This window comes from Scyliorhinus torazame, chromosome 3 (genome assembly GCF_047496885.1).
Source record: "Scyliorhinus torazame isolate Kashiwa2021f chromosome 3, sScyTor2.1, whole genome shotgun sequence".
Taxonomy (NCBI): Eukaryota; Metazoa; Chordata; class Chondrichthyes; order Carcharhiniformes; family Scyliorhinidae; genus Scyliorhinus; species Scyliorhinus torazame.
The window spans coordinates 73083425-73104680 of NC_092709.1; the positions used below are offsets into that span (position 1 = coordinate 73083425).

Below are 21256 nucleotides of genomic sequence, written 5' to 3' on the forward strand. Positions count from 1 at the left end.
TTATAGGTATGAATAGTTCTAGAGCATATGTCTTCAGTATTATTGCTGGGGTGTTGTCAAGACACATTTCCGTTGCATTATCCACTGCCTTAAGTCATTTCTTGATAGCACGTGGAATGAATTGAATTGGTGTTCAAGTTATAAAGTGAGATTGAAATATTTGTTTTGTGGTGACTTTTATTGCAGCATCAAGAAGACACTATTTTCAACTGTGTAAGATTAAGAGAGGGCATTAGTTGCTGCATTCAGATTAAAAATGGCACCACTGTTGAGAAATCAATACTCTAATGTCAGCGGATGTAACTATCTGTCTACTTTGCAGACTTCTAGTGCACACTCCCTGCATATGCAGTAATGCTCTTACCAAAATTAACTCTGGCACAGCCAGATGTGTGCACACACAACATAGACACCATTTTGGACCCGAAACAGCATCCATCGAGCTGAAAGTACAGGCAATAGACAACCACAGTTTGTGGCTTTATTGCCTGGGTTTTCATTTGAAAATTGACCACTTGGGCAAAGCATTGGACAGCTGCTGGTACATATAAAATCAAACATCAATGCCTTCAAGCACAAGGGGATACAAAGGGAATTTGCGGGTATAAGGGGCAGCGGGGATGGGGTGACCCCCCCAAAAAACTTCAGGAACATGTATAAGTCAGTTTGAGTGCAGCCTAGTCATGGTAGTTTTGGCTTTCCATTTCTTTCATCACGTTGTTAGTAAAGGTGAAGCAGGCGGACACTTCTGCCCACACTATGTCACAATGAACGTGGGCAGTTTTCTGGTGTTGGGCGTACTTACTTTATCAGAATCAAGCTCACTGGCCTGTGCTGGGGAGTCACAGCAATCTGGGAGAAGGAACTTTTAGCAGTTGGGCCAAGAAGGCTGATTACCTCAAAAAGATGTCATTGGGATATTTAACACTAATATAATTAAAAAGGAGAATGCCCCTGTCACCTAAGTTGCCTATGTGCTTGCAGTGGACCATATTCAAGTCAATACACTTACTAGACTTGGGGGATGAACATACAGCCCCTTCTCCTAACATTCCTGCAATGCAACTAACAAAAAACATGACTTAAATTGTTTTTTTATCATTTGCATTTTAAGTATCATACAACTGTCTACATGTGGGCAGGAGCAATTTCCCAGGTTATAACTGGACAGTGGAGCATAGTGGGAGCAAAGATGTAAAGCCCAGCACAAAACAAATTGTTTTCTGCCTCTGTCGCCACTGCTCAACCAAAAGTCCCGCCAGGGATGGAAAACATGGCTAGTTGGTGCCATCTTGTTGTCTGGGATGAGTGTGTGTGGGGATTTTAATATGTATATGCAGCTGCAGCTTGTCAGCCTCCCGAGTGTCAATCACGGACCTGGTGAATCCCGCACCGTTTTTCATTGGAATCGATTGTGTTCCACGTGCTAGCCCCTCCACAGTTGCTGAATCGATCCAGGTTCATTGGCAGTTTTTATCCCCCTGGGTCGGAGAATCCCCGGAGGGAGGTGCGAATCCTGCCCCGCCGCACCGACGCCGGCTGCCGTATTTTCCAGCGCCGTTTTTCGGATGACGGCGGGATTCCCGCCACGCCGGTCAGGGGCCGTTAGCAGCGCCCCCCTCCCCGCCCAGTGATTCTCTGAGCCCTGATAGGCCGAACGGCCGTCCATTTTTGGCCAGTCCCGCCGGCGTGAATCACTCAACTCACGCACCGGCAGGAACCTGGCAGGCGAGTATGCGTGGGCGGCCCTCAGGGGGGCGCAGGGGATATGACCTCAGGGGGGCGGGGCCCCACGGTGGCCTGGCCCACGATCGGGGCCCAGGGATCAGCTGGTGGGCTTGTTCCATGGGGGCATTTCTTCCTTCCGTGCCGGGCCCCTGTAGGGCTCTGCCATATTGCCCGGGGGCCGGTGCGTGAAAATACACCGGCCGTTCCGCGCACGTGCGAATTCGTGCCAGCCCTTCAGCACCGGCTGGAGCGGCGCCAACCCCTCCTGCGTCCACCTAGCCCCCGAAAATGCAGAGAATTCCGCACTTTCAGGGGCTGTTGACTCCGGAGTTGTTGGCGCCGGTTTTCTCGCCGGCGTGGGGACTTAGCCCCCAGAAGGGAGAATCCCGTCCTTAGTCTCAGAAACCGAAATTCCCGCCCCTGGCATTCCATCTTCTTTATGGAGGTAAAGTGATGCCAGAATGATGGTATCCTAAAGATGTGGTCATAGTTCCTTCTGGATTAAAGGTATTGCCCCAATTTGTTTTCTAGTGAAAGATATGTTTGACTGATGGTATATTTGACTGATGGTATATAACAGGGGCTGTTTAGCACAGGGCTAAATCACTGGCTTTGAAAGCAGACCAAGGCAAGCCAGCAGCACGGTTCAATTCCTGTAACAGCCTCCCCAAACAGGCGCTGGAATGTGGTGACTAGGGGCTTTTCATAGTAACTTCATTTGAAGCCTACTTGTGACAATAAGTTATTTTCATTTCATTTCATTTTATTGCCCCAGGGAATATATCCAGAGAAACAATCAGCCTTTTAAATTTTAAAGTTTCAGAACTTTTGAAAGCATCTTTTTAACAGTCGCTAGAAAATGACAATTCTTTGTTTTGTGAACTGAATTTATGGCAGGTGAAATGTGATGCAGAAAAATGTCAAATGATGTTGTAGTAATCTAGGAAACACGAAGAAGAAGGCTAAACAGATTTATTTTAACTCAAAAGATAAAGCTGCTACCATGGCGGGCAACACTATTTTCCCAGCCTGGGACTATCGGAACTCCCGATCCGGGTCTGGGAGCAGCATTTCGAGGGCTTACTATTGAGTCCCAGCTGGGTGGGACTGCTACCATGGGAATTTGTACTCTACGAGCCCCATGGGGAGATCGATTAGTGATCCCCCTCGGTCCTCGTGCTGGTTATCACAGATGCATTTTGGAATACAAACTGAGAACAGCCAATGTGAACAAAATGGCATAATTTTAAAGGGGTTGCAGGAACAGGGTGACCTAAGAATGTATCTATAAAAGGTACTAAGAGAATTTCATAAGGCTGTTAAAAAAATACAATATGGGATAATTGCTTTATGCCCCTATTTATACAGCCAAAAAAGCAAGGGGCAGGATTCTCTCAGCCTGGGGCCGGGCCGGAGAATCCCCGCGATGGCACGGATCGCACCATGCCACTGGCACATGATTCTCTGCAGAGTGGAGAATCGGCAGCATTGGCGTTGGCGTGGTTGGCGCAGTGCCGGTTAGGGGCCGCTCTACGGGGCCGGCCCGTCAATTATCGGCCCAGGATTATCGGCGCCGTTCACACCAGCTCTGAGCCTGCTCTCGGAACCCGACCCCGGGGGGGGCCTCCGATGTGGCCTGGCCCGCGAGCTGGCTTCTCTGGCTGGCGGCCTCCTTTCTTCCGCACCGGCCCCTGTAGTCCTGCGCCATGTTGCGTTGGGGCCGGCACGTTGAAGGAAGCCACTGCGCATGCGCGCGTTGGCGCCGGTGCCACTACACATGCACGGATGCCGCCGGGATCAGCAGCTGGAGGGCATGAACCGCTCCAGTGCCATGCTGATCCTGAGGCCGTGTTAGCCTCAGGATCACAGAATCCCGCTCAAGGTTTATAAAGATTCACACGAATGGTTCCAAGAATGAGGAGCTTCAGTCATGTATTTAGATTGGTGACTTTGGGACAGTTCTCTTTGGAGGGCAGAAGATTGAGAGGAGATTTGGTTGAGGTAATCAGAGTTATAAGGGGTCTGGGCAGGGTAGATCAGGAAAACCGATCTTGTTGGTGAAAAGATGGAGAAGTGGACGCAGATTTAAGGTAATTGGCAAAAAAACAATGGAGACGTGAGGAAAAACCTTTCTCACATAATGTGTGTTTTGGATCTGGAATGTGGTGGTGGCAATTTCAAGCAAGGCATTCAAGACAGAATAGAATTATCTGTGCAGTTCTGATTGCCTCACTAAAAGTAGGGTGTAATTGCACTAGAGAGGGTGCAGAGGAGATTCACCAGGATGTTGCCTGGGGTGGAGAATTTGAGCAATGAAGAGGAACTGGATTGGCTGGGATTGTTTTCTTTAGTGGAGAGTCCCAGGGAGCAGGTGAATTACCCTTCGGAAGTGCAAACTTCTCAGCCAATTCCCAAGGAGGTCAACACATCAGGACTTCGGCAAGACCTGATGTGCATCTTGGGTCTTAAGTCTCGTCTCCAACAGTCTGGAGTTCGGAAGACCTAGGCCAACATTAAGCAAGGATCTGGATTGCCAAACCTGAAAGTGAATGTAAACAAACCCAAGAGTAACTTTGAAATGACTTGGATAACAACCTGAAGAGGAAAACAATTGTGCTGTTATGGAGAAAGAACAGGGGAGTGCTAATTGGGGCAGGTTTAGCACAGGGCTAAATCGCTGGCTTTGAAAGCAGACCCAGGCAGGCCAGCAGCACGATTCAATTCCCGTACCAGCCTCCCTGAACAGGCGTGGGAATGTGGCGACTAGGGGCTTTTCACAGTAACTTCATTTGAAGCCTACTTGTGACAATAAGCGATTTTCATTTCATTTCGGATAGATCTTTCGAGGGGACAGCACAGGTACAATAGACCAAATTACCTCCATCAGTGCTGCGTGATTCTGTGATTGCAGATTGAGGCACAGCAAACTAGGTGTATACATCTCTGTAGCTGATTTTGTGAGAAACACTCCCACTGACTGACACTCCAAGCTGGATTTTCAATTCTGGGTCGAGAACTTGGCTGACAGTTCAGTTTTGTGTCACAGAGTCATAGACATAGACTTGGAACATACAGTGCAGAAGGTGGCCAATCGGCCCATCGAGATTGCAAAGACCCACTTAAGGCCTCACTTCCGCCGTATCCCCGTAACCCAATAACCCCTCCTAACCTTTTTGGACACTAAGGGCAATTAAGCATGGCCAACCCACCTAACCTGCACATCTTTGGACTGTGGGAGGAAACCGGAGCACCCGGAGGAAACCCACGCAGACACGGGAGAATGTGCAAACTCCGCACAGACAATGACCCAAGCCGGGAATCGAACCTGGGACCATGGCGCTGTGAAGCCACAATGCTAACCACTGTGTTACCGTGCTGCCCTTTCCCCCTTCACTTTCTATATTCCACTCTGGCCTACACTGATTAGTTCCCTTTGTACCTGCGAGCAGCCTCTCTTGTCTTTCTCATCCAGTCCTGAATATTCCTCGACATTCAGGGTTCTCTGGACTTTTTATCATAGAATTTACAGTGCAGAAGGAGGCCATTCGGCCCATCGAGTCTGCACCGGCTCTTGGAAAGAGCACCCTACCCAAGGTCAACACCTCCACCCTATCCCCACAACCCAGCAACCCCACCCAACACTAAGGGCAATTTTGGACACGAAGGGCAATTTATCACGGCCAATCCACCTAACCTGCACATCTTTAGACTGTGTGAGGAAAGGGGAGCACCCGGAGGAAACCCACGCACACACGGGGAGGACGTGCAGACTCCACACAGACAGTGACCCAAGCCGGAATCGAACCTGGGACCCTGGAGCTGTGAAGCAATTGTGCTATCCACAATGCTACCGTGCTGCCCTTAAAGAAAAACAACGACTTGTTGCACCTACACCTAAAGGGAACATGTTCATATCATAGAGTCATATGATAAAATCCCGAAAGTGCAGAAGGAAGACATTCGGCCCACTGAGTCTCCACAGACCCTTTGAATGAAGTACCCGTTTGCACTCTCCCATCCACCCCACCATATCCCTGTAACCCCATAATCTAAGCGATGGGCATGGCCAATCCACCTAGCCCACACATCTTTGGACTGTGGGAGGGTACCGGAGCACCCAGAGGAAACCCAGAGACAGGGAGAATGTACAAACTCCACACAATGACCCAAGGCCGGAATTGAACCCAGGCGCTGTAAGGGATCAGTGTTAACCACTGGGCCACCATGCCACCCCACGAGCCTGTACTCTCCCCATTTTCTTTTATGATGTGGAGATGCCGGTGTTGGACTGGGGTGAGCACAGTAAGAAGTCTTACAACACCAGGTTAAAGTCCAACAGGTTTGTTTCGATGTTTCTGTAAACATGTTTCTGGAACATACCTCTTCATTCACGTGAGGAAGGAGCAGCGCTCCGAAAGCTAGTGACATCGAAACAAACCTGTTGGACTTTAACCTGGTGTTGTAAGACTTCTTACCATTTTCTTCTAAACTGCTCTGCTGTAGATTTTCCCAAAGAAGCGTTCCCAGTTTACGTTGGCCAGATCCTGCCTTATTCTAATAATCTGCCTTCCCCAAGCCAAAACCATTTTTTGCAGACCATCTTTTTCCTTTTCCATAGTAAACATAAATCGTACTGTGTTGTGGTCGCTATCACTTAAATGCTCCCCCACTGCCACCTCCAACACCGGTCCAGCTTCATTCCCCAGAATTAAATCCATCACTGCACTGCCCCTTATTTGACCTTCCACATATTGACATAAAAAGCTCTTTTAATACATTTCAAGAAATCCGCCCCCTCGAAACGCTTTACACCATGTCTATACCAATTAATGTTGGGGAAGTTGAAATCTCCTAATATAATTATCCTATAATTATTATTTTTAAACACCTCAGTGACATTGTCGACATATCTGCTCCTCTACTGCCAGTGTCCTGACCCTGCCTTGCATCCACTTTTAAATGGTCTAATTGGCTGGAGCCAGGCTCAGTAGTCAATCAGCAGAACTGCACATATTCTGGAGGTGGAACAGTCATCAAGGGGCCTTTTAAAAGGCAACCCAGGAGGAAAACACAGTTCAGGCCAGCATTCTATTTCTCCATTTTCCTGGCTTTCCGTTTTAATATATACAAGAGCAGTATTCCAATTTCCCCCTTTTACTGTTTTGCCCTCCAGGGAAGGACGACCATGATGGGCCTGCTGCTTGCTGTGGAGATGGCTGCCCAGGGAGAAGTATGGGATCAGGCCAGTGCCTCCATTTGCCCTGAAAGCTCACTGCTAGCTGCATGCCAAATCTACCCTGATGTGTTCCAGACGTGCTCCCATGCTTGCCAAGTCTAAATCCCAATCTGCGATGGAGGCCTTTTGATCAGCTTTGCAAGTAACTTAGCAAGTAACTCATGGTTGGTCGAGTCGACCCTTGTACCACTGAAAATTGCATTACATTCTGAACGCAGCAGGATCCAGAGCTGTCCTGCGGAAATGTAATTTTCAAATCGTGCCACTCGTTCCCACCAGCAGAGTTTTGTATTAGACAATACTGCGCAGAAATCCAATTGTTAATTCTAAATTGAGCCAAATAAAAATTGTTCAACCCACCTTATACACATAAGGATTCTTGCGTGAATCTGTGAGGATATCAAACCTTGTATAAAGATCATTGAGGAAGTTGACAATTTTCATAGCTCCCTCGGCAGAGGCATGTTTACTGCAGAATGTGTTGAATCCAACAATTCCACTGAAAAGGATGGTTACATTGTCATACCGTTTAGCAGTAATCGGACGCTTGTGTCTTAACTCATTGGCAACAGAATGGGGAAGAACTGAATACAGCAATCTGAAAGAGATGAATGAAATATTTTCAAAACATCCTAAACATTTCAAATGTCTTTATCAATTGAAAAACAAACTGTGAAAATGGTAAAGATTAGCAATTCTTGTCTACTTTTAGCTCAGTACGAACTCCTTTAATATAAGCACAAATTGAAGGTATTAAAAATAAGTCACAGGGCGGCATGTGACACAGTGGTTAGCACTGGGACTGCGGTGCTAAAGACGCAGGTTCGAATCCCAGCCCTGGGTCACTGTCCGTGTGGAGTTTGCACATTCTGCCCATGTTTGCATGGGTTTCACCCCACAACCCAAAGATGTGTAGGTTAGGTGGATTGGCCACGCTAAATAAGCCCTTAATTGGAAAATAAAAATAATTGGGTACTCTAAATTTTTTTTTTTTAATAAGTCACAACAGAACACATTCCAAGTAAAACCTATTACAAATGTTCCCCGGACAGTTTATTTTAGTCTGCTGGTAGAACTCTGGAGTGAGGTACCAAGCTATATAATTGACACAGAAATATACTTGGTGGTTTGTCTGATTGGCAATTCCTCTAGGTTTAGATATTGAAATTCAAAATGCTTTTATTATTTTTTGAGGAATATAGAGTAGAGAATAGAATCACTGGGCAGTGTTTTCCGATGGTGGGGGTTCCCTGCAGCAGTGTCAGCATCAGCAGTGATCAGGACTGGGACTATAAGCAGTCCCCTGAGTCAAAGTCCCGAAGTCCAGGACCAGGCAAATGCAGGTGGTGTCATGACGGTAATAGTAAGGTGAGTTATGGGGAGGTGCGGACAGAGGGTAGGGTTCATGATGGAAAGGCAGGGGGCGGCAGTGGGAGCGAGTACCCGTAGGGATCAGACCTTGTGCAAGTGTTATAACCTCAATGGCGATCCCAGGATCAGGACCATACAATTTCCCCATGACCTCCCTGGAATATGAACTTCCCCGTTAAGGGATGCAGGACTTCCCCTTTAAGGAGGCGGGGCTTTCCCTTTATAAGGAGAGGCCCAGCTGTATGAAAACCCTGGCCGAGGTGCAGGTCGGGAAGGAGACCCTTCGGGGAGTGGAGGGGCATCGTAATTGTATTGGAATGACCCTTGTTCTTTCATTTCTATCATTGTCAATGCATTCTGCTTATCGCAGATTCAACACTGGCACCGAAGATTCTGTGGAGCTGCCGTCGACACCGGTTGCTATGCTCCCAGCTCATCTTGTGAGCCTAGAAATTTTGAGAAGCCTGAGGATAGATAAGTCCCCTGGACCTGATGGGATATATCCTAGGATTCTCTGTCTACAGGAATAGTGCCAGAAGACTGGAGAGAGGCAAATGTTGTCCCCTTGTTCAAGAAAGGGAATAGGTATAACCCTGGGAATTATAGGCCAGTTAGTCTCACTTCGGTCATAGGTAAATTATTGGAAAGGGTCCTGAGGAATAGGTTTTATGATCATTTGGAAAGATACAGCTTAATCCAGGATGGTCAGCACGGATTTGTGAGGGGTATGTCTTGCTTCACAAGTTTGATTGTATTCATTGAGGAGATAACTAAGTACATAGATGAAGGTAGAGCAGTTGATGTCATATACATGGCTTTTAGTAAGGCGTTTGATAAGGTGCCCCATGGTCGGATCATGCAGAAAGTAAGGAGGCATGGCATAGAGGGAAATTTGGCCGATTGGATCAGTAACTGGCTATCACATAGAAGACAGAGGGTGATGTTGGATGGTAAATTTTCATCCTGGAGCCCAGTCATCAGCGGTGTACCACAGGGATCAGTGCTGGGTCCTCTGCTATTTGTGATTTTTATCAATGACTTGGATGATGGAGTTGAAGGTTGGGTTAGTAAATTTGCTGATGACACCAAGATTGGTGGAGTAGTGGATAATGTGGAGGGCTGTTGTAGGCTGCAAAGAGACATTGATAGGATGCAGAGCTGGGCTGAAAAGTGGCAGATGGAGCTTAACCCTGATAAGTGTGAGGTGATTAATTTTGGTAGAACAAATTTGAATGCGGATTACAGGGTTAACGGTAGGGTTCTGAAGAATGTGGAGGAGCAGAGAGATCTCGGAGTTCATGTCCATAGATCTCTGAAAGTTGCTGCTCAAGAGGATAGAGCCGTGAAGAAAGCCTATAGTGTGTTAACATTTATTAACAGAGGGATTGAGTTTAAGAACCGTGAGGTTATGCTGCAACTGTACAAGACCTTGGTTCGACCACATTTGGAGTATTGTGTGCAGTTCTGGTCACCTCATTATAGGAAGGATGTGGAAGCACTGGAAAGGGTGCAAAGGAGATTTGCCAGAATGCTGCCTGGATTGGAGGGTAGGTCTTATGAAGAAAGGTTGAGGGAGCTCGGGCTTTTCTCATTGGAGTGAAGGAGGATGAGAGGTGACTTAATTGAGGTGTAGAAGATGATGAGAGGGATAGATAGAGTGGACGTTCAGTAACTTTTTCCTCGGGTGGATGTAGCTGTTACAAGGGGGCATAACTATAAGGTTCATGGTGGAAGATACAGGAGGTATGTCAGAGGTAGGTTCTTTACTCAGAGAGTGGTTGAGGCGTGGAACGCACTCCCAGCTATGGTAGTGGGGTCGGACACTTTAGGAACTTTCAAGCGGTTATTGGATAGGCACATGGAGTGCACTAGAATGATTGGGAGTAGGTTGATTTGATCTTAATTTCAGACTAGTTCAGCACAACATCGTGGGCCAAAGGCCTGTACTGTGCTGTACAGTTCCATGTTCTATGTTTAGGCTTCAACAGGCCCCACTACTAATCGCTGAAATGCCGCTCATAGTAATGCAGGAACCTTTTAACGCAGGTACAGATGATTGAGGGCAATATGTGGAACGCATGAACTATTGTTTCCGAACAAATGTGATTACGGACAGCTTGCGGAGGGTCCACCACAGTGTGATTAAAAAGCCTGGCTCACCCGGACGCCCCAGATTCCTGGTCGTTCGCCGCACTGGTGGCTGTGGTGGGGGTGCATTTCGACCCAAACCCACAGCTCATCAGACACCGTTTCCGGTTCCACACTGCTGCCCGGGCTCAAGCCAAGTCGGTAAGTGACCTCCTGGCCCACCTCTGAAAACTGGCTGAGGCTTTCGAATTCGGAGCGACATTGACTGAGACACTCAGGGACCATTTGGTGTGTGGACTCCGCAATGCAGTTGAATGAGACACTCAGGGAACATTTGGTCTGTGGACTCCCCGATGCGGTCACACAATAGAAATTACTAGCTGAGGCCCACCTGGACCCGTACGGTGGAGGTAGCCATCGCCAGAGAAAGCAGCGCCGAAGAAGGAGTCCAGGAACTCCAGGGATTGGCAGGGCTCAGTCTGGAATGCCAAAACAAGTACCAATCAAAACAAGTGCTTTGACAAAGGGTCATCTGGACTCGAAACATTAGCTCTTTTCTGTCCCTACAGATGCTGCCAGACCTGCTGAGATTTTCTAGCATTTTTTCTTTTGGTTTCAGATTCCAGCATCCGCAGTAATTTGCTTTTTGCAAATCATACTCAGCTAAACTGAGGAGGCTGGCTCCTGACAATGGGACACCTACCGGAAGAACATGGACAGCCATAATAAAGGCCAGGAACCCCGCCGGACATTCTTCCCCGACCAGGAGGAACAGGAATACGACCACCAGCCAGCGAGGATCAACCACCCGCCGACTCACCAGGTACGACAGTCCCCCACATGACAGGACTTGCTATGTGGAAGACAATAACAGCATCTACCAATAGTTGCACTGCATGGCTGCGCCAAGAGTAGCGCCCACCCAGATCTCCCTGCCAATTAATGGACACCCAATCTTCATGGAACTCGATACTGGGGCAGCAATGTCGGTAGTCAGTCGCTGTGCGTGCCGGTGATAAGATTGGTTACAGAACAGGGGCGGGATTCTCCGCAATCGGCGCGATGTCCGCCGACCGGCGCCCAAAACGGCGTGAATCAGTTCGGCATCGCGCCGCCCCAAAGGTGCGGAATTCTCTGCATCTTGAGGGGCCGAGCCCTCACCTTGAGGGGCTAGGCCCACGCCGGACTAATTTCCGCCCCGCCAGCTGGCGAAAAGTGCCTTTGGTGCCCTGCCAGCTGGCGCGGAACTGACTTTGCCGTGCAGCGCATGCGCGAGAGCGTCAGCGGCCGCTCACGGCATCCCCGCGCATGCGCAGTGGAGGGGCTCTCTTCCGTCTCCGCCATAGTGGAGACCATGGCCAAGGCGGAAGGAAAAGAGTGCCCCCACGGCACAGGCCCGCCCGCGGATCGGTGGGCCCCGATCGCGGGCCAGGCCACCGTGGGGGCACCCCCCCGGGGCCAGATCGCCCCGCGCCCCCCCCCCCCCCCAGGACCCCAGAGCCCGCCCGCGCCGCCTTGTCCCGCCGGTAAGAGAGGTGGTTTGATTCTCGCCGGCGGGACAGGCATTCCAGCAGCGGGACTTCGGCCCATCGCGGGCCAGAGAATCGCCGGGGGGGGGCCCGCCATCCGGTGCGCCGCGATTCCCCCCCCCCCCCCCCCCCCCGCCGAATATCCGGTGCCGGAGAATTCGGCAACCGGCGGGGGCGGGATTCACGCCAGCCCTTGGCGATTCTCCGACCCGGCGGAGGGTCAGAGAATCCCACCCCAGAAGTCTGCCATTTGGTCTGTCATGTTTATAGGCCTGCCCTCTGCAAGAGAAATTTACCTGCCATCCCCATATCTTTTCCCCATAGCCCTGCAAATCTTTCTTTTCAGAATTTGCTCCACCTCAAAGCTGTATTTTCCAGATCCTAACTACTCACTGTGTAAAAATCAGTTTGTTGTTGCTGCTTTTGCCATCACCTTAAATTGGGTCCTCTGGTTCTCGATCCTTCCACCAATAGGAACAGTTTTCCTATCTGCTCCGTCTGGACCCCTCATGCTTTTGAATACCTCTACCAAATCTACTCTTAACGTTCTCTTCAAGGAGAACAGTTCCAACTTCTTCAATCTTTCTTCATAACCAAAGTTCCTCGTCCCTGGAACCATTCTCGTGGATATTCTCTGCACCCTCTCTAATGTCTTCACATCTCAGGTTACTTCCAGTGCCACATGCTACTGAGAGTAGGAATAGGAGGATTGAATGGTTGAACACTTCGCTGGAGAATTAGTGTGGGAGAGCGGACAACAGGGGCGGGATTCTGTGATCCTAAGGCTAAGTGTTGACGCCATCAGAAACGCCATCGCGTTTCTCGACGGCGTCAACACGGCCTCAGGATCAGCAATTCTGGGCGGGTGCCAGCACGGCAGTGGAGCGGTTCACGCCGCTACAACTGCTGACCCTGTCGTGAACTGGGTGCCGCGGGATCCGGGCATGCGCATTGGCACTGGCACCAACGCGCACATGCGCAGTGGCACCAACGCCAATGCGCGTATGTGCAGTGGCTCCCTTCAACGCATCGGCTCCGACGCAACATGGCGCAGGGCTACAGGGGCCAGCGCAGAGGAAAGGAGGCCCCCAGCCAGAGAGGCCGGCCCGCCGATTGGTGGGCCCCGATCGCGGGTTCCCCCCCTCCCTCCCTCCCCACAGGCCGCCCCCCCGACCCTTCCACGCCGTGTTCCCGCCAGCTGAGAGCAGGTGTGGACAGCGCCGACGGGACTCGGGTTTTTCACGACAGCCGCTCGGTCCATCCCAGGCCGCGTAGAGCAGCCCCCGACCGGCGCCACGCCAACCACGCCGGCACCAATTCTCTACTTTGCGTCGGGGCAGTGTGGCACGATTCGCGCCAGTCGCAGGGATTCTCCGGCCCCGGGCTGACAGAATCCCGCCCCAGATTCCTGTGGCAGTGGGACCGGTCCTGGGGACAAGTGAGACTTGTACAAGATGGATGGGTTACACTTAACAGGAACGGAATTAATATGCTCGCAGGGAGATTTGCTGGTGTTGTTAGCGAGAGTTTAAACTAGCTTGTCAGGGGATGATAATATGAGGTATAGCTCAAGTTGGAACGAAGCATAGCAGGAAGTAGATAAAAGGAAATGGAAAAGTAGCAGGCGAAATTAGAAGGCAGGCGAAATTAAGGCAAGATCAAATCGGCTTAGAAAGCGGAATAATGTTTAATAATAATAATCTTTATTAGTGTCACAAGTAGGCTTACATTAATACTGCAATGAAGTTACTGTGAAAATCCCCTCGCCGCCACAGGTACACCGAGGGAGAATTCAGAATGTCCAATTCACCTCACAAGCACGTCTTTTGGGACATGTGGGAGGAAATTGGAGCACCCGGAGGAAACCCACGCAGGCAATGTGCAGAGTACGCACAGGTAGTGACCCAAGCTGGGAATCGAACCTGGGTCCCTGGTGCACTGAAGCAACAGTGCTAACCACTGTGCTACCGTGCCGCCCACATTAAAAAGACAAAGTTAAGGGCACTCTACCTAAATGCATACAGCATTTACAAGGTAGATGTTTAAAGGCACAAATAGAGGTAAATGGGTACGATCTAATTGCCAGAATGAAAACATGGCTACAATGTGACCAAGATTGGAAACTGAATATTCAAGAATGTTCGATATTTAGAAATGGCGGGCAACAAGGAAAAGCATGTGGTGCTGCACTGATAAGAGGTGGGATAAATACATTAGTAAGGGCAGAACCCCTTTAAGAGGCTGGCCATATTACTTTGTCTCTCAGCTGGTTTAATTTAGTTTAATTGGTTTAATCAAAATAGTTGCAAGCCCCTTAAGTTGCAAGCGTTTTACGACGGCGTGAACGGGCCACTGCTAGGAGTAATTCTGGTCCCTACAGGGGGCCAGCACAACGCTGGAGTGGTTCATGCCGATTTAGCTGCCAATCCCGGTGCGAACTGGGCGCCGCAGGATCTGTGCATGTGCAGTGACACCGGCTCCAACACGCACATGCGCAGTGGCGCCGGCGGCAACGCGCGCATGCGCGGTGGCCTCCTTCAACGGCCCGGCCCCGACGCAACATGGCGCAGGAGTACGGGGCCAGCACGTAGGAAAAGAGGCCGGAGGACAGAGAGGCCGGCCCGCCGATCAGTGGGCCCCGATCGCGGGCCTGGCCGCATCGGAGCCATACCCCAGGGTCGGAGTCTCCTCCCTCCTCCACAGGCTGCCACCCGACCCTTGCGAGCAGGTGTGGACGGTGCCGGCAAGACTCAGCATTTTATCTGCGGCCGCTCGGCCCATCCGGGGCCGAGAATTAGCGGTCCGGCTGCCTAGAGCAGCCCGCGACCGGCGCCGCGCCAAACACGCCGGCGCCAATTCTCCGTGGAGAATCGCGTGCAGGCATCGGGGTGGCGTGGCCTGGTCGTGGGGATTCTCCGGCCCGGCTCTGGGCTGAGAGAATCCCGCCCATGATGCGGATCGATGTGAACACCAGGGGCGAAATTCTCCCCCAACGGCGGGATGCCCGCCGACTGGCGCCAAAGCTGGCGCAAATCAGACGGGCATCGCGCCGGCAAAAAGGTGCGGAAGTCTCCGCATCTTTGGCGGCCTAGCCCCAACATTGAGGGGCTAGGCCGACGCCGGAGGGATTTCCGCCCCGCCAGCTGGCGGAAATGGCGTTTGTTGCCCCGCCAGCTGGCGCGGAAATGCGGCGCATGCGCGGGAGCGTCAGCGGCCGCTGTCAGTTTCCCCGCGCATGCGCGGGAGCGTCAGCGGCCGCTGAAAGTTTCCCGCGCATGCGCAGTGGGGAGAGTCTCTTCCGCCTCCGCCATGGTGGAGGCCGTAGCGGAGGCGGAAGGGAAAGAGTGCCCCCACGGCACAGGCCCGCCCGCGGATCGGTGGGCCCCGATCGCGGGCCAGGCCACCGTGGGGGCACCCCCCGGGGTCAGATCGCCCCGCGCCCCCCCCCAGGACCCCGGAGCCCGCCCACGCTGCCTGGTCCCGCCGGTAAATACCAGCTTTGATTTACGTCGGCGGGACAGGCAATTCCTGGGCGGGACTTCGGCCCATCCGGGCCGGAGAATCCAGCGGGGGGTCCCGCCAACCGGCGCGGCTGGATTCCCGCCCCCGCCCAATCTCCGGGAGCGGAGACTTCGGCGGGGGCGGGGGCGGGATTCACGGCGGCCAACGGCCATTCTCCGACCCGGCGGGGGGTCGGAGAATGACGCCCCAGGTTCATATTCCTGATTTGGTTGAGATTATTCATTTTTAAAAAAAATTTTGAGTACCCAATTTCTTTTTCCAATTAAGGGAAATTCACTTAATTGGAAAAAATTGACCAATTCACCTACCCTGCACATCTTTTTGGGTGTGGGGCTTAAACCCACGCAGACACGGGGAGAATATGCGAACTCCACATGTAAAGTGACTCCGGCTGAGGTCATTCATGAAGGCTTTGCATTCTCAACCTTGTCCCTCGCCTGAGGTGTGGCGAACATCAGGTTAAATCACCACCAGTCAGCTCACTCACCAAGGAAGTGCAGCTTATAGTCTTCTGGCACGGTGGCAACATCTACGTTTATTTATAATCGATGCATCCACAATCTCTGCAGCCTTTTTCTCTGGAAATTGTTTTAAGTTCCTTCTGTGGTGTTGGGTGTTCTGACACACAGATGAGCCAACACAGTTGCATATGGTACAACGCTTCTTTATTTAAACTCACTATTTACAGTTTGGTCTTTGCACTCTGCACGTGGGGGGCTCCCTGCTTGTGGTGTTTCAACAGCTCTTTCTTGTTCCCTTCTCCCCAGACCTACTGACCACCAGGTGTCGTGCTCGTGCTTTTTATGTGGTTGGTGTTCTTGTCTGTGATTGGTTGTGGTGTTGTGTACTCTGATTTGCCTGTTAGTGTGTCCATCATGATGTGTGTGTTTGAATATCATGACATCCCCCCTTTTTACAAAGATATGTGCCTACGTGGTATTAAATATGATCGTGACGTGAGTGCATCTAAGAGTGTGTGCGTGCCGTGTGCAGCATGTGTCTATGACGGAACTATGTACATGGGGCGATGTCGAGTGCGTCACATGAATCCAGTTGTACCATAACATAACAGAAATGCGAACGAGAGAAGAAGAAAAAAAAAAACTTGAACAGTTGTCCAGTCAGACGACATCTGGAACGATAAACAACAACAGGTTATCATGTAAAATTGTGCAACTGATTAAACATATGAACTGTATTATAAGTCCATTCTAATGGGTTTGCGACGAATTCGGGTTGACCGCCTCAAGGGTGGATCAAGAACCACCGGCTGCTGTGCAGGCATGGCCATGGGTGGCGATGGAAAGGGCGTGATGTGCGGCAGCTCCACAAAGTCATCCTCGGAAGCCTGTTGAGGATCTGGCGTGCTGTGTGGCTGTGAGCGTGGAAGTCGGCGAAGGGCGCGCCGATTGCGGCGACGCACGGAACCATCCGGCATGCGAACCAGGAACGAGCGGGGAGCCACTTGTCGGAGGACTTCGGCCGGTGCTGACCAGCCACCATACGGTTGATGGACGCGTACTTTGTCTCCGGAGGACAGGGGGGGCAGGTCCGTCGCTCGTGTGTCGTACCGACCTTTCTGGCGATCACGCTGCAGTTGCATGTTCCGAAGAACCGCCTCATGGTCTGTTGTCGGTGCCAGGACGGAAGGTACCGTCGTCCTGAGGGAGCGACCCATTAGTAGCTGCGCTGGCGAGAGGCCCGTGGATAACGGGGCCGATCGATAGGCCAGCAAGGCAAGGTTAAAGTCCGATCCGGCATCAGCCGCCTTGCACAGGAGCCGCTTTGCGATGTGGACACCCTTTTCAGCCTTCCCGTTCGATTGTGGATGCAGAGGGCTGGATGTCACATGAGTGAAACCATATGCTGCGGCAAAGGACGACCATTCACGGCTGGCAAAACAAGGTCCATTGTCTGACATGACAGTCCTTGGAATGCCATGGCGAGCAAACGTTTCCTTGCAGGCCCCAATGACTGCGGACGACGTCAGATCATGGAGAGGCATGACTTCCGGGTAGTTTGAGAAGTAGTCTATAATAACAATGTAATCTCTGCCGAGCGCGTGAAATAGGTCAACACCCACCTTCGCCCAGGGGGACGTCACCATCTCGTGTGGTAGAAGTGTTTCCGGAGGTTGCGCTGGCTGAAACCTCTGACAGGTTGTGCAGTTGAGCACCATGTTGGCTATGTCTTCATTAATACCCGGCCAATATACCGCCTCCCGGGCCCTTCGTCTGCATTTTTCGACGCCCAAGTGGCCTTCGTGTAGTTGACGAAGAATCATCTGGCGCACACTGTGTGGAATAACGATCCTATGCGATTTCATAAGGACCCCGTCTATATTGGTGAGATCATCTCGCACATTATAAAACTGGGGGCACTGCCCTTTTAGCCACCCTTCCGTCATGTGGCGCATCACTCGCTGCAGCAGAGGGTCAGTCGCCGTCTCTGCGCGTATGTGGGCCAGACTAGGATCATCAGCTGGCAGATTTGCTGCTGTCAGAGTCACGTGTGCCTCAATTTGACGCACGAACCCCTCCGCATCTGGTGGTGTGCTCACTGCTCGGGAAAGAGTGTCCGCCACGATGAGTTCCTTCCCCGGAGTGTAGATCAGTTCAAAATCGTACCTCCTGAGTTTAAGTAAGATGCGCTGGAGGCGAGGAGTCATGTCGTTCAGGTCTTTGTTAATGATGTTGACCAGGGGGCGGTGGTCAGTTTCGACCGTGAATCGTGGCAGGCCATACACATAGTCGTGGAACTTGTCCAGTCCAGTTAACAAGCCCAGGCATTCTTTTTCGATTTGCGCGTAGCGCTGTTCGGTAGGGGTCATGGCTCGTGAGGCATACGCAACCGGGGCCCATGATGACGTGCTGTCTTTTTGCAGGAGTACCGCTCCTATACCAGATTGGCTGGCGTCTGTTGAGATCTTTGTAGGGCGAGTCGTGTCAAAGAAGGCCAGCACTGGTGCCGTGACCAGTTTGTGCTTGAGCTCCTCCCATTCCCGCTGATGCGACTGGTGCCAGTTGAATTCCGTCGATTTTTTTACGAGATGGCGCATGTTTGTTGTATGAGAAGCCAGGTTGGGAATGAACTTCCCAAGGAAGTTGACCATGCCCAGGAATCTTAAGACAGCCTTCTTGTCAGCCGGTCGTGGCATGGCTGTGATGGCGCTAACCTTGTCTGCATCGGGACGGACCCCGGACCTTGAGATGTGGTCCCCGAGGAATTTCAGCTCCGTCTGGCCGAAAGCACACTTCGCACGGTTGAGACGCAGGCCATTTTGCCGTATGCGGGTGAAGACACGTCGAAGAACACGCATGTGTTCCTGCGGAGTGGTGGACCAAATGATGATATCGTCCACATATACACGTACCCCTTCGATGCCTTCCATCATCTGCTCCATAATGCGGTGGAATACTTCAGATGCCGAAATGATGCCGAATGGCATCCGGTTGTAGCAGAATCTGCCAAAAGGGGTGTTGAATGTGCATAGTCTTCGGCTGGCCGGGTCCAGTTTGATCTGCCAGAATCCTTTGGACGCATCCAATTTAGTGAATATGTTGGCTCGCGCCATCTCGCTGGTGAGGTCTTCTCGTTTCGGGATGGGATAGTGTTCCCGCATGATGTTGTTGTTCAGATCTTTTGGATCTATACATATACGGAGCTCGCCAGAGGGCTTCTTTACACAGACCATGGAGCTGACCCATGGCGTGGGCTCCGTGACCTTGGATAGGACCCCTTGGTCCTGAAGAATCTGCAGTTGTGCCTTGAGGCGGTCTTTGAGAGGCGCAGGAACCCTGCGAGGTGCGTGAACGACAGGGATGGCGTCCGGTCTGAGTCGAATCTTGTACGTGTGTGGCAATGTCCCCATGCCTTCAAAAACCTCCTGGTTGTGAGCGAGGAGGGAATGGAGATTCGCGTGGAACTCAGCATCCGGGAAGTCGGATATCTCATCTGGAGAGAGAGACATAATGCGCTGTACCAGGTGAAGGACCTTACACGCTTGTGCGCCCAGTAACGAGTCCTTTGATGAGCCCACAACTTCGAAGGGGAGTGTGGCCGTGTACCTCTTGTGAGTCACCTGTAGCTGGCAAGATCCTATGGACGGGATAACGTTCCCGTTATAGTCAACCATCTTAAGCCGGGATGGTGTGATGGGTGGTTTGACCTTCATGGCCTGGACTGCAGAGTAAGCAATCAGGTTGGCGGATGCGCCGGTGTCCAGACGGAAGGCGACGCGCGATCGGTTGACCGTCAGGGTGGCACACCACTCATCGTCTGGATTGATGGCATTGACCTTGTTGACATCAATGACGGCAACTCGGAAGTCATCCTGGTCATCTGCATCACTTAACTGGAAGTCTTGATGCGTGGGCTGGACGGTCCTGACTCGTGTGCGAGGTTGTCGAGGATGCGCCGGATCCATGGGTTGAGCCGCACGACAGCGGGCTGCGTAGTGGCCCATCATGGCACATCTGTTGCACTGTCGGTTTTTTGCAGGACATTGCCCTTTTAAGTGTAGACCTCCACAATTGCTGCACGTCATGACGTCACGGCGTTCATTGCGCCACTGCGCATGCGCAGTGCGATCTTGCGGTGGGCGCGCCTGCGCAGTGCGTCCCTCGTTGTGGCCGTTATTTTTGGCGCGCACCTGCGCGGGAGACCGCGAAAAGCGCGGGAAGCGGCCGCTGTCGTCCGGGCCGTGGGGCGGGAAGAAATCGACGGCCTGGATGCGTTCAACGTCGTGGGCGGCCTGGCTTGCCGATTCGACGGCTGGGGACCCCCTCCGTGCCAACTCGGACGCCTGAAATCGGGCAAAACGGCAGGTAGCATTTTCATGGAGGACACAGGCTTCCACAGCAGACGCTAAGGTGAGGCTTTTCATTTTAAAAAGCTGCTGGCGTAGGCCACTAGAGGCAACGCCAAAAACAATCTGGTCCCTGATCATGGACTCTGTAGTGGTGCCGTAACCGCAGGACTGCGCTAGAATCCGGAGGTGCGTCAAAAAGGGTTGAAAAAGTTCCTCCTTACCTTGCAGGCGTTGCTGAAAGATGTATCTTTCGAAACTTTCGTTTACTTCAGCTTGAAAGTGCTGGTCCAGTTTGAGGATGACCGTGTCATATTTGGCCTGGTTTTCGCCTTCTTCGAACACCAGTGAGCTAAAGACATCGGTTGGGTACGGGCCTGCGTAGAAGAGGAGCATTGCAATCTTCGAATCATCCGAGGCATTCTGTTTTTCGGTGGCACGGATGTACAGGTCAAATCGCTGCCTGTAGAGCTTCCAGTTGGTGCCTAGGTTCCCCGTGACTTGCATCGGCTGCGGTCCGTCGGTGTGGTCCATGTCCAGAATGGCAGGTTAGTAGGCAGGTATCGATCCACTCCTGTACCATGTGGTGTTGGGTGTTCTGACACACAGATGAGCCAACACAGTTGCATATGGTACAACGCTTCTTTATTTAAACTCACTATTTACAGTTTGGTCTTTGCACTCTGCACGTGGGGGGCTCCCTGCTTGTGGTGTTTCAACAGCTCTTTCTTGTTCCCTTCTCCCCAGACCTACTGACCACCAGGTGTCGTGCTCGTGCTTTTTATGTGGTTGGTGTTCTTGTCTGTGATTGGTTGTGGTGTTGTGTACTCTGATTTGCCTGTTAGTGTGTCCATCATGATGTGTGTGTTTGAATATCATGACACCTTCCTCCCTGTTATGTCTTAATTTTCTACTATTCTTGGGATTTGTGTTTTGTTTCTTCTACTGTAAACATAGGGTGTGATCGAATGGTCA

The 21256-nt window shown here is 51.5% G+C and overlaps 1 protein-coding gene across 2 annotated transcripts in view; it reads right to left on the bottom strand.

The window, feature by feature from the left end:
• The window catches only part of gucy1b1 (guanylate cyclase 1 soluble subunit beta 1), a 182260-nt gene that overhangs the window by 51630 nt on the left and 109374 nt on the right, over window positions 1-21256 (bottom strand). For both annotated transcript variants that reach the window (XM_072495799.1, XM_072495800.1), the window contains exon 10: window positions 7325-7562. In XM_072495799.1, the coding sequence (XP_072351900.1) occupies window positions 7325-7562 (238 nt within the window). The remainder of the gene's footprint in view (window positions 1-7324; window positions 7563-21256) is intronic.